General features: G+C 41.2%; 1 protein-coding gene across 1 annotated transcript in view; it reads right to left on the bottom strand.

Moving 5' to 3' along the window:
• kiaa1549la (KIAA1549-like a) overlaps nucleotides 1–14,036 on the bottom strand; it is a 142,254-nt gene that overhangs the window by 85,519 nt on the left and 42,699 nt on the right. Inside the window, exons 2-4 of the mRNA XM_036152228.1 lie at nucleotides 5,416–6,090; nucleotides 2,658–3,485; nucleotides 561–676 (exon numbers count right to left, since the gene is read on the bottom strand). Of these exons, the coding sequence (XP_036008121.1) occupies nucleotides 561–676; nucleotides 2,658–3,485; nucleotides 5,416–6,090 (1,619 nt within the window). The remainder of the gene's footprint in view (nucleotides 1–560; nucleotides 677–2,657; nucleotides 3,486–5,415; nucleotides 6,091–14,036) is intronic.

Genomic DNA, 14,036 nt, shown 5'->3' with positions numbered 1-14,036 from the left:
TAGTACTGACATGCTTTCAGTAACCCATTCCTTTGTCGAATAAGAATATTGTTTGTTAGTGAGCTGAAATGCAAAATTCCATTTTTGCATTTTAGCAGAACGCCAAGGGTTTAAACTTAAAAGACCCAGCTGAAGCTGAAGAGAAGCAGCCTCAATGACTACACAAAAAAGGAAAGCATCAAGTTTTTATACTTTAGTTTGACAAGTGAGGTTCGTTTTCAGCACAACATGGGGTGCAAATCTAAGATTTAAGCAAACATACTCAATAAAAAAAAGAACATGTCACATTTTGTTCCTTTTTCAATTTCCTCCAAGGATTGGCAATTTTGCAAATAATGAGGAAATATGTGACATTATTTTACAAGTTTTGACCTTAACAACACCAAATATTTTTGTAGATACTATAGAATCTGTATCTTTAGTCTGTAATTTTAGTCTTAGACCCACTGCGCTGGCTACGGGTATTTGCTAAAATATCAGTGACTTGTCAACAGGATCTTGGGCTCTTGATTATCAGTAAAAAGCCGCTCGGTTTAGATGAAGCCGTTGGAAACACTGACCTGTGCAGAAGCTTTGGAGTCATTCAGGGCTCTCTGCAGCGCATGGCTCAGTCCTTTTGAAAGGTTCTGTTTCAGGATCAGATCCAGGCGGTTCCTGCGCAGCTCCATAGACAACACTGTGGAGATTTAAAGAAAAAAAGGTTCAAGTAAAGGAGCTCAGTACATGATAAAGCTGGATTGGATTTGAATTTTTTTAACAAGAACACATCACCAACAGGATTATAATCACCAAAACTGTATTTGAAGACAATATAAGCCGATTTTTTTTTATACACTTAACTGCAAAACATGCTGCCAAACACTATTATAGACTTTAATGCTACCCTATCCATTGTGTAAAAACTGCTTCCTATTTATGTCTCTTGTTCCATACATTTTGTGTTTAACTCTTACTCCTGTGCAGTCTTTTTTCTTAATCATTATCAGCTTTTCTACTCCATCCCACACAGTTGGATCTCTGGAGTCTAGATAAAAAACACAAGGGCTTTTTCCACCAAACCGGAGATTTTTCACTAATTTTTTGCCCAGGCATTGTATTATGAAGGCATGAGCCAGTTGTAAACTTGTGTTGAAAAAAGATGATAAAAACGGGGAGGGCGAAGACAACAAATAAGGTGATTGGCATGTTTTTGAAAATAAATCTACCTGAAGCAGGGCCTGAGAGACCCATCCTCCTTTCTCAGATCTTCCACTGTAATGCAAGTTTTTAGCAAACAGGGAGTCACCCTGTTAATGCTATAGTATTATTTTTCCATCTAATTGTGTTGTTTTCCATCTAATTGTGTTGTCCTTTTTTATTATCTATGGAGCCGAATAAGGAAATTGTAACTTATCTTTGTTACAGGCTGCTGGAATCAAAGTGCCTTGCTAAGTTGTCCTATTTATCAACACAACACTGGCTCATACCTTCAGATCTGGAGCCTTTTGTGCCTGAAGCATTCATGTGTCAAAGTTGAATGGCTTAGCATATGTAAAAATATATTCTTCCACCAGTTGTCAGGTACTGGAAAGAATAAAGTCCAGTCACCAAAGTCTAAAAACAAACTTTGAAAAACCTCCAGAAAGCCCCAAAGAGCTTTTGATCAAGATCATTTTTAAACATTACCAGAAAATCTGGCTGCTTGTATTCAAAATATGAAGAAAATCACTTATGATTAAAGATGTTTGAACCGCAGTAAGATTTGAATACATTTTAAGTAATTAAAAAGGGAGAAAATATTCAATATAGAATATTAAAAATACATTTAAAGAAGTAATGACCTAAATTTAATTATTTTGAATAATAATTTTTTGTGAAGAACGAAAGGTACCTTCTTAGATGGAATAAGGTTAAACTTCACACACAATCTCTCTGTGTTGTTCTGAAGTCTTTTGTTTACAAAGCCAGGCCGGCCACACGTGCATGTATATGCATGTGAACAGCTGCCTCTCAGCAAGCCACCCACCCCCACCCACCCTTCACTTGAAGACGATCAGGATGCATTATAACCAAAAAAAAAAAAAAAAGAAAAACCATTGGTCTTTGGCAAAGAAGTTGTCAGGTAAGGAAACGAGGATTAACATTGGCCTCACGTTTCCAAGATGGAGAACATTTCGGGAGCCGAAGCAGCTCCAGTTCAACTCGGAGCTAGCTTTTCTCCTCATGACAGGTGAGTAACAGCATGAACTCAAATGTTTGCTTTTGTTGGTGTTACATTCTTGTTAGACTTGTGTTGCTATGTTGATTCGATTCAATATAATGCTACAATTGTGGCATGTGGGTTAATTGTTAGAGTTTGACCAGTGATGGGTCAGGCATTACTCTTATGCGAGGCGAGTAGCCGGTAGCGCAGCTAACACAGTTAGCGTTGTTCAATGCTGCTCACCATAATCCTCGCATACATTCAGGGCATTCTTTTTTAACAAAAAATGTAAACCTGTATCAGATAACGGTGGTGCTTAGATTTTGGAGGTAGATAGAGGCGTAGCTTGCCACACATCTTGTTTTGGACCACAGACATTCCCCAACTGTCCACCTAGTGGTTCAATTTAGGTAATTGCTCCTATAAATCTAGTTTTTGTTCCAAACGTTCTTATGGGGACATTAAAGTATCTTACCCGTTTTGACCCAGAACTTCTCCGTCACATTGCATGGCAGCGGCATTTCCTCTGCACTGGTGGTGGAGGGAATTTGTGTGGTTGTTGTCAGAAGTGTTGTGGTTAAAACTGGGACGAACGCAGTAGTGGTGGGCGCCTTTGTTGTGGTGGTGGTGCTTGTTGTGGTAGTGGTGGTGGTGGTGGGAGCCGCAGTGGTAGTTGATACAGTCGTGGTTGTAGTCGGAGCGAGCGTAGTGGTAGTTGTGGTGGTGGTTGTAGTAGTTGGGGGAACGGTGGTGGTGGTGGTTGTAGTAGGCGGCGGAGTGGTCGTAGCAGTCGTTGTTGGCAGAGCTACAGTCGTTGTGACTGGGAGGCTTGTTGTTTCTTCTGTGGCTGCAGCAGCTGTGGTGTTCGGTGGCGAAGCTACAGAGCTCCTGTTGATCAGCACCTCCTGCGTTGCCATCACCGTGCTGCCAACAGCAAGGGTGGTCGTTGAGGGTGTGGTCGTGGTTACCGTCGTCAGCTGAAGGCTGCCATCGGTCACAGTGTCCTTGCTGGTGTTGAGTGTTGCTGTGGTGGATTCTGGTGGTGCTTCTGTTCTCTTTGTGGTAGAAAACGGCACGGTTGAAGTGGTGGTTGTTGACGGGGATAATTTAATTGTTGTGGCTGCTGTAGTTGTGTTTTGTACAGGAGTCCTGGGACGCACAGGCATGGTGGTATTCCACTGGTGGGTGGAGAAAGGGCTGGTGACGTTGGGAGGAAGTGTGATATCGTGGTCCCCCACTGTGGACAGGAGCGATTCGGGAACAGTGGGCAGATCCCAGGCAGGTAGACTGCTCCCTAATTCATCTGAAGGAGGAAAGAACAAGAGTAAATCAAAAACAAAATGTAATAATTTATAAATACAGCATTTTGCTTCTAATGTGTTTAGAAATTGAAATCACACAACAAAAAAATTAAAAAAAGCCCTCCAAGATACTACTGTTTGCTCTACCAGCAAACTTTTAGCATTTCTTTACTGCCCTTACCGTCCTGCTTATTAAACTTGGGTCCTTGTCCAGCCTTTGTTTTGTCAAAGTTTCTTTACTTTAAAACATAATTATTCCTTTGCCTATAGATATCAGCAATTTAGGGCAAGTAGCTACTTTTATATAGTCATTTCCTGACTTAAGAAGATAAACACACATCTATCTTACTTTTATGCCATGTTCTCTTGCCATAAAAGTAAGGCAAGAGAACATTTCCCTGAACAATCTTGCTGGCGTACTTACTGATTGGTAAACAACTATAATACTCTAAATGCAATGCCACTTATATAGCATGTATCCAAAACAGAGATCCAATAAAAGAGGCGGTTAAATGAAAAAAATAAAGTTGTCACTTTTATTAGATTTCAGAGTAACGCAGAACCACAGGAGAAAGGGTTTTCTCAAAGAGAAGAAATGAAGGTAGCAGCTGTTTTAATTCCCCGGAGAAAATCCCATTTTAACGTGTAAATCAGGAAGGCGTTTTAATGCCATGGATTTGTTTTATCTATCCGCAGTGGGATAGGAAATGCATAAGACAGGCTACCTTTCGTTTTCAGACGCACCTCAAGATTCCTCCCATGTTTTACCACCGGGGGAACACTTATATGAAATCAGATGAAATGCTGGAGCATGAAGAGAAAGGTTACCTTCTCTTGTGAATTCTTCAGAGGGTTAGATTATTGGTTTAATGATTACCTTATTGTTGAGGTGAGAATAGACACAGGAAACAAACAGAGAGAGGTTGAGGTTGTAAAATGGGACAGGATGATGATGATGATGATTTTGATGATGATGATGATGATGATGATGATGATGATGATGATGATGATGATGATGATGATGATGATGATGATGATGATGATGATGATGATGACCATGTGATTAGGTTGATGATTGCTTAATGATGATAATTAAGCTGAAAACAACACAATCACAATGCTCCGTCAAAATTAATTGTTAAAATTATTGCAAACAAATCATCAGGATTAAATTGCGGCTTTTTATCTGCCAAAAATAACACCTTGTCATGCAAAAATTATATTTGTCAGTGAGACCCGTTGCTGAAGCATTCAAAAGCATGACCTCCATGTATTTCCCTGAGAAGGTGCTGAAGTGGGGTTCAACTGAATGTGGAAGCGCCGCGGTGCAGCTGTACAACGCCTCCACGGCTGGTCACTGCAACTCTCGTCAAGCCTGGTTTATGCTTGACAAGCGGCCATTTTACCCCATTTTGGTTTCCACACCCCTCCACACGGCCAAAACTTTCCACACCGCGCTCCTGAAAAAATGTCCAAAGCTTGGGATGTTGTTTTGCAACTTAACCCTCTTTTAAACTTCTTCACAACAGCATGTCTGATGTGTCTGCTGTATTCCTTGGTCTTTTTTGTTCCCTAATGCTTTTCAACAAAAATCTAAGGCCTTCACAGAACCACTGTCTTCATATGAGATTACACACACTGGTTGAACACAACCAGTCTGAAGGGAATGGCTTGTCAACTATTTTAATTAAGGCCTTCAGATTACAAGGGGCTAAATACAATTGAACGGCAGATTTTGGATACTGTGATTTGTTAAAAAATGCTATAAGCCATGTATTGTTTTCCTCCCACATTACAATTACACACTCCTTTCTGTTGCTCTGTCATATAAACCCGTTAAAATAAACTGAGGTTTGTGGCTGGATTGTGACAAAATGTGAAAAAGTAGAATGAATACTTTTGCCAGGGATTTGAAAAAAAACTATTACCCACCCAAACTGTAGTTGGCTGCAGAGCTGTTCTTTCCAAGAACCAAAGATATATTGGTTGATGCTGGAGTCGGGCTCAGTTTTTTACTGGATGGAGTGGAGGGAGAGGAGGGCAGAGAGGATGCTTTTGTTGTGGACGAAGATAAGGCCTTGGATGACGAAGAAGAGCTTTTAGACCAAGCCGCTTTAGACAGCAGGCCTAAAGGTTTTCTGACTGCTGGTGTCTGCAGCTCTGCAGACTCTGTCAGCACGGTGAGAACTGACGAAAGTGCTGCCTGCTCCCTTTGGACCTCTCCACCCGTCCTCTGCTTCTCCTGCACGAGCATGGGAGCTGGATCTTCGGGCACACTTGGCAGTGCGTCCTCCGCTGTGTCGACCGGCCTCCATCCTGCTTCGGCCCAAGCTCGAGTTTCCGTCATAATCCCAGCCTCGGCAAAGACTTTTCCATGTGCTCCTGCGCCTACTCCTCCCTCCGTTTCTGCCCAGACTGCAGCTTTCGCCTCGGCGAACACTTTACCCTCAGGCCAACGTCTGAGTTCAGCATCAGGACCTGTTCCAGGAGAAACCTCTTTAACCCCAGCTCTGTCTCTAAAACTAGGAGCTCCTGTGAGGATTGGTGGCACTGCAGGGTCCAGAGGTATATCCCGGCGCTTTGTTGCCACATAATGGCCTTCCCCAGCTGCTTGAAACACAGAAAGAGAGAGAAAAAGAGAGAAATACATGTTTAATTGGGGCAATTTGAGTCATGTCTCTGGAAAGAGAGACAAAGTGACTCACTTCTGCACACACATCTGGAAACCTCGAATCATAACTCCTCATGAGGTCATTCGGACTGTCCAGCTGTCGGTGGATTTAAACCTGCCCTGCCTGCACTTACACTCAGACTCTTGAGGAAAAGAAATACATACACAAAACTATCCATATCATTCCTCTGCCTCACACGTTTGCATCTGAAAGGATTAAAACTGTGACTGCTGGAAAAACAGTAATACTGTTGAAAATAGGTCACTTATGTTTCAGAGGATAAAGCATAGGGAATTAATTTTCATGTTCCCGCATCCATAAATTAGGACACAAGCGCACCCAAATCAGCTGTGATTTCACAGATATTAATCCCATCCCTTAGGTTGGCCACACAGACTTATGGATTTATTATTTCCAGAAAAAAGAAAAAAAACAGAAACACCCTGGCCCCTTGCTCGGATCAACACGAACGGGGATGAAATTTGCTCTCAAAGCAAATATGGATGTTAGCTATTAGTTGGTCACAGGAGTCCTTTTTTATTTGTGTTAACACCAAAAAAACACATGAAAATGGAGCAGGAAAGCGAACACCCTGTCTGTCAAGGAATTTAACATCACCCTTATGGTGAATTTTGTAAACGGTTCTCATCCTTTGAATCCTACTATCATTTGGACCGAAAATCCCATAAGTCTCTCTATTGCTCCAGTTCAGCACGAATATATTCTTGGTATTTTTTGATATATCAACACAAAGCAGCACCTAACAGTGGAAGCAAAACGATGCATGGTTTTAGAAACTTTATTCAAAGAAATTTATTGAAACCTGTGGACCAAGCTTAGTATAAATGCAGCTGTTCTGCAAAGGCCTGAGAGGTTTGTTATTAGTGAACTAACAACATCCTGAAGACCAAAAACCACAGCAGACGGGTCAGTAAAAGGTATGGAGGAGTTTATACAGAATTAAGTTACAAAGTCATATCTCGCTGCGATCCATTATCTAAAAACTGAAAGAGTATGACACAACTACAAACCTACCAAGAAGACATAGCTGTTCACCTAAACTGACAGGCCAGAAAAGGAATTAATCAGAAAAAGATAACCCCTCAGGAGCTGCATAGATCCACGGTTCTAGTGGGAGAATATGTCGATACAACTCGCTATTAGTTATGCCGTCCACACATCTGACCTTTGTGGAAGAGTGGCAAAAAGAAAATCCATAAGAAATCCTGCTTGCCGTTTGCCAAGAGCCATGTAGGGGGCACATGAAGCTTGTGGTAGGGGGGGTTCTGGTCAGATGAGACCAAACATGAACCTTTTTGGCCTCTATGCGAAATGTTTTGTGGTATAGAAAACTAACACCATGTCACCCTTAAAATCCCGTCCCCACATTGGTGTGAGGTAATAGGAGCATTATGCTGTGGGGAAGCTTATTGTTCAGCAGAGAGGTTAGAGTTTATGGAGGCTGGTGATAAATACAGGACAACCCTGATAGAAAATCTGTCAGAGGCTGTAAAAAAAAAAAAAAAAAGTAGGTTTGCCTTTGAGCAGGACCACAACCCTAAACATGCAGTCAGAGCGACAATCCAATGGTATCAGATCAAAGCATTTTAATGGCCTAGTCAAACTCTAATTCAAAATCTGTGGCAACAGCTGGAAAACTAGTGCAGTCTTCTAATCTGACCCTTGTGCTGTTTCTCAAAGAGGAATGGTGGAAAATGTCTAAAAATGGCAGCAAGATATTCGAAAAGACTTGGAGCAAAAGGAGGCGCTACAAACTACTGAGCACCCCCCTCAACAATTAATGTCGTGTTGCTCTTTGACATAAAAATCCCTGTAACATCTATTAAATGTTGTTGTAACTTGGCAATACGTGAAAAAAGATCACGGAGTTTGGACCCTGTTACGAGGCAATGTGGAATCTGTATTTCAAACCTCAGCGCCCCCTCGTTTCATCTCGTAAATGTGTCGAAGCGTGCCCGTGTGTCGCGCTTTTCCCCACTTTCCCCCGAGTCTCTGCGGAGGACCGGTTAATTAAAAAGCGCCGATTCTGAGCTGGAGAGGCTTTGCAGAGCAACCTCTGTGCTTAACCGCTGCACATCCTCTGGAAAGGTCCCACCAAAACATTTCAAACGCCACGCCGTTAATTACCATCACTCAGCAATCTGTCCCCTGTTACACCATGTCATCCCACAAATGTCATTAGATGAGGAAATTAATCCGATTAATGTTTATGTTCAAGCTTCTTTGGGCTCAGAGTGGTGTGTTAGTCACTTCCAGGGAGCGGGAAGTGACAAAGTTAGACATGACAGGGGTAAAAAGCTCAGGGCAGCAGTGGGTAAGTGACATGCCGACTACATTTAACCTAAAAGTCATCTTTCTGCTGATACAGATTCATCAGATGCTTTCCTTGTAATAATTTAAGAGGAATGGGTAAACAAGCTTAGTCTGAACACCATTTTGGTGGAAAAGAAGCAAAAGCTATTCTTTATTAGCTGGTATTATGTATTTAACGTTAATCTGGTCATCAGATATGTTCAAGACTTAGCCTGTCTCAGTTTATCTCAGCTTAAGCTCTGTGTAAATGATAAATAAACTTCTATAAATATATATGTCACGGTTTACACAGTTTTTGGTTTGTGTGCTGTTTTAGCATTTGAGTATATTTAGATGATGTTTTATTCCTTGTTTGATATGTCAGTCTTTTCTTAGTTATCCTTAGTTATCTTCCTTACATCGAGGTTTTCCTCTGGTCGCCCTGTGTTTCTTATATTTATTAGCTCATTGTTGTTTCAGGTCCCTTCTGTAATGTATGTAGTTGTTTCCCTGTGTCTAGTTATCCTCAGTTACATTTAGATTGCCCCCCTGTTGCCACTAGCTCTCAGTTCTTCTTCCAGCTCCTTCTCCACACCTGCCGTCCATCGGTCAATCAGCCCCTGTCATTGCTACAACTCATCTTCCCAGTATTTAAGCTCCTCTCATTGTCCCATTTACCGCTGGTTTCTACTGTTTGCTTCATGTCACTTTGGCCAATGGCGTCCTCTTTTGCTTCCCAGATCTACGTTTTGTTTTTGCTGTCTCTCTGTATTTGGGTCCTGCAACAAACCATGACAATATATACATTAATTAAAAAGTTATTGTTCCTAATTTCTGCTGTGCACATTTCAACCAAAGGGACCTTGTGTAGGACGACAGTAGGACAAACTATGATATCTAAACTTGGGACAACATTTAGCTGTAATAGATGGCTATTTTCTCTGCGCTAAAGGGTGAGCGATCATGTGACTCAAGGTTGTCAGCTAGAGAAGACACATGGGTGTAAATGGACGCTATTGTTGCTCTGTGTCTGCTCAAATGAATTATTACTCAGATTCAAACAGATAATGAGTAAGAATAATGTCTGCTGTTGCCTTCATGGCATTAGTGACATTATGACTCGGCCATGACAGCAATTCCTTCAATAGAAACCAATCTGTTTCCGATAGTAAACTGTCAATTATGGGTGGGGGGTACAGCAGAGATGAATGGAAAGGTGCGGATTAATGAAGGAGTTGATGGATGAAGGGCTGTAGGAGCGTTTTCTCCACCAACGCCACCTGCTCTGGCTGGGAGCAGCATATGTGACTCCGCTGTCAGACCTCTGGCAAAACACTAGGAAGAAGGAAGCTCTACTGAGATCAAATATGGACCGGATGGGTGGATTGTGGAAGAGAGAGGCTGGATTAAAGGTGGATGAATGTGGATTTGAAGTGCATTTGCTTTTTGGACAAAACACGAAGGACATATTTTGCCTATTGCCGTGTGAGAACATTCGGCTTACACCAGATTATGAGAATCATAGCATAGGAACGACGCACAAAGCACCGCGGGCCATTTACAAGGCTTTTAGGCTAGAGTCATATTATGCCTTGACCAAGGTGTCTTGCCAGCTGGATGTGATGATGCCCCGTCGCATCTCTGCAGCTGCCAACACAAACCTGTAAAGCCATTACAGCTCAGTACAAGCCTTCTGAGTATTCATACCGGTCTTTTTCAGGTACACCTATTAATGGGCCGGTAAATGTTTAATGTCTAAGTGCATAAACGTGTGCGTTTATTGTCATGTCTTCTCCAGTTTGAGCCGAGCAGAGCTGATCCGAGTAAAGCACTATAGCCGTGAACAGGATAGGTCAAGTGCCAAACACACAGGAAGTGTGAAGGTAGAGCTGAGCCAAACGGTCAAGGCTGTGAAGCTCTGAGGGAGAAAAAAAAAAAAGTGAGGAGGGGGAGTGTGGTTTACTCAATCTGCCAGCTAGCCATCTGGTGGTGGCGGGTTTTCCTTTCAATAATTAGGATTCCACACAGTGGACAAAAATAATCTATAGCTGTGCCAGATGAGATCTACCAGCTTCTCTGGTCGAATCTATGACAGCAACCTGCAGTGCACGGGCTTTTCACGTTATTCAACTGTGGGTTCAATGTTGTAGACGAAGCTCCGGAAGCAACGACCTTCTGCAGAAGATACGACTGTTTTTATTTAAATCATGAACGTGTAGTAATTTGGTTAAAAAAATGAAGAAAACATGACACGATTTAATCAGCGGCGGTACCGATGGCCAGCACATACATTGAAGCCCTCGTCATGGAGAACCAGTGGGAGAAAGGTCCATTGGCAGATAACTTTGTCCAGCAGCATGAGGCCATCCAACAAAGATGGATGAATCTGTATAGAGAGAATTTCCTCAGAGAGCAATAAAGAGGGACTGAAAAAATAGATTTGCTATCTTAAATAAGTGTGTTTAAATGTTGCATTAGTAGATACAATCACGATTGCTTGTTAAGAGCCCAAAATGTAGATTTGACTTGATGAGTTATAAAGCTCTGCATCGTGTTGCCTGCTTGTTAAAACAAAGTAGTTTAGCAAAAAAAACGCACAAGGGTTTTATCATTTTCTGCAAAGGCAGCCAGCAACGTTTCAGAAGTGTAACAGTCTCATTAATACACAGAAGAGCTGCCAAAGTTTAAGGAAACTGCCTGGCAACAACAGAAACTACCCAAAGTGTTAACTGAGTGGTAAGAAAATCTCACACTTTAGGTTGGGATTTACAGTAACATAAAATAATGATTTTTACAATGCCCGTGGTTATTTTCTGTATAAAAACTGGTATCTGTCAGCTTCAGTCACAGTGAACAGAGGAACAAGCAGCTAATGGACTTAGAACTGACAAAAAAAATGCGAGGAGAAAAAAAAAGGATTTTTAAAAAAGGACAGAAGAGGAAGAAGCACTGACAGTGGGCTGGTGTAAGATGTTAGATGCACCAAGCGTAGATGGGCAGACGGATAGATGGCTTAAAACTGCTCTTCCTTCTGGCTAAAGCGTTGGATCTGATAAAGGACCGGGTTTTCAGTGCTAGAACAAGCGCTTTTGCTGGTGGAACCAGAATGATAATGTGCTAAGCAACTTCTGCAGTTTCAGTTCATACTCATAACTAGTTTGGTGAAACACAAACAAATTCTTTCACTTTATGCAAATGTCTATAAATAGTTGTGGTTTATGATTCCTTATTGAAAACAGGCATATTACTTGTCCACAACAAGAATAAAGCACGGATAAAGCACCTGGATTAGGGATGAATTAGTCTGGTTAATATGATTTTATTTATGTTTTTCAAGTAGCGGTACCTCTAATGTTTTACTGTTTAATGCAAATGTACAGCACAAAGCAAAGGTATCAGATACTAAAGATGAGCCAACAGAAAGGTACAGAGCCACTAAGTTTTTGGAGCTGCTGAATGGACTCAGTGAAAAATGTCTGCTACATTTTCCTCTGAATAAAGGCTTGAGGTCTAGTCTAAATTCTGGGCCTTGCTGATTGAAAAACGCTGTACATGCATGATGTTAACCTGCAAAGTTTAGACACCCTGTTGCTTCTGCATGTGCAGATAATGGTAATATCAATATCTCAAAAAATAACATTTAATCATAAACCATGCATGAAAGTGAAATACTATTTATAAGTTAAATTTAGTTCTCATTGTTACATTTATGGGTTTTTGAAGAGTTTCATTATGTTTCTGTTAAGGTCCTATTTTAGGTTTTTTTCCAGCTAATACTTGACATTCAAAACATGCTGAATGTACAGGATCTTTATTTTCTAAATACAGAAAAAACAAATTTATTGATTTTTGTTCACAATGCAAGAGTTACCACATTAGATGTGATATGTTATTATGTCTTAAATCTTTGGTATATTTTTTGCTGCCTGTAATAAATGCCAAATTTGTCAAAGCATAAACAAAGAAATGTAAATTAAATATCTTTTAAGAAGGGAGAACATTTGTTACTTAGATTGATCAAGTACTCCAAAAACGTGATGATTAAACAAAAACACTCGTTGGTCTCACATTACAAAAAAAATGTCCCAACAACTGCAGCAAAGCTGAATGGGGGAGAGACAGAAAACCACACCGGAAAAAGACAGCGCAAGTGATGACTCACAATCTAAACTCCCAAGATCCAAAACGTAAAAAAGTATCAATGTGTGCTCTTGACGCGTCTGAATTGAGTGCCGTTTATGGTGTTTCAAGATGTGTGTGTGTGTGTGTGTGGGGGGGGGGGGGGGGTGATATTTTAGCACAAAAGTCACAAAATGCCAAGCTGAAATGTCATCTCTCACAGCTGTTCAACATTTTGGCTGTTTCCCTGCATTCAGACTCAACCCTGATAAAAGACATGTAAAGTCAAACTTCGTTTTTTGTTTGCGTCAGTCAGTTCCCACTAAGAGCTGGAGTGGCACGAAAATTCAAAGATAACTTGTTCTCTTTTGTTACCTCCCTGCTTTCGCAACCTAAGAGCTCTCTGAAACGTTCACTGACATGGCCTTTCTGGCATAATATCCACACACAAAAAAATCAGAGGGTAACAGAAATAGACTAGGCTATATTTTGGACTAATCCTTATGGAACCTTTTTATAGCTGTGCACTGAAGCAACCATCCAGAAACACAAAACAGATTAGCTTCTTAAAAATCCGAAGTCTATCAGCAGAAGAAAGAAACCAACACAGAGACAGGACCTATTTGAGGAAACACAAATCAACTGCTATGTTCAGCTTGACAACAAGGCTGCCTCTGATGCTGGGTTGCCACAGCAACGCCGGGGATGCTGTCACCGGGGTAACCATTACCGCAGATAAGGAAAGAAACAGAGCGTTCTGAACTTAAATCACGCCCGCCCTGCCTGTCGGGTATCACCTTGAGATGGAGCAGAGAGCCGTAACGCTGAGTTATGATGTTATCAGAACAAACATTAATTTCAAGCGACAACTTTTGACTTTGTTAGCGAGCAGAGCACAAAATTAATCTGTCATTTAATAAAACATGGAGTAAATCACAGCGACGGTGAATTAGTGGACGGCTGATAAAATGAATCATCGGGATGTTGTTATTAATTTGACAAACGACAGACAAGCTTTGACTTTAACATGATCGCAATCACACTCAAACATTTTACACGCATCAGATTAAAAGCCATCTATTTACTCACTGGTGTCTCTGTTTAAACAGTCCGTGACAGCAGGGCCATTGAGATAAATGATAAATGGGGCCAAAAATTGCCCATTGATCTTTTGAAATAGAATCACAAAGAAATAACATGGCTTCGTTGGCTGCAAGAACACAACAAAGACGGGCATTGTGCCTGTTTTTATTTGATCTCCAGTTAACGTTCACTTCATAGAGATGGGCCAGTGAGAAATACACTCGGACTGAAACTGAAACTAATAAAATAAGCTGCAGATTATATTTAGACCACAAGCAGTGGGACCTTCTGTTTGATGTGGATGCCAGTGGGCTCAGAAGGCTCCAACCACCACTGAGTGTGCTACATTCAGATACATAACTCTCC

This window comes from Fundulus heteroclitus, chromosome 2, assembly GCF_011125445.2.
Source record: "Fundulus heteroclitus isolate FHET01 chromosome 2, MU-UCD_Fhet_4.1, whole genome shotgun sequence".
NCBI classification, from domain to species: Eukaryota; Metazoa; Chordata; class Actinopteri; order Cyprinodontiformes; family Fundulidae; genus Fundulus; species Fundulus heteroclitus.
Note: the sequence above shows the minus strand (reverse complement) of the source record. Positions and strands in the feature narration are given on the sequence as shown.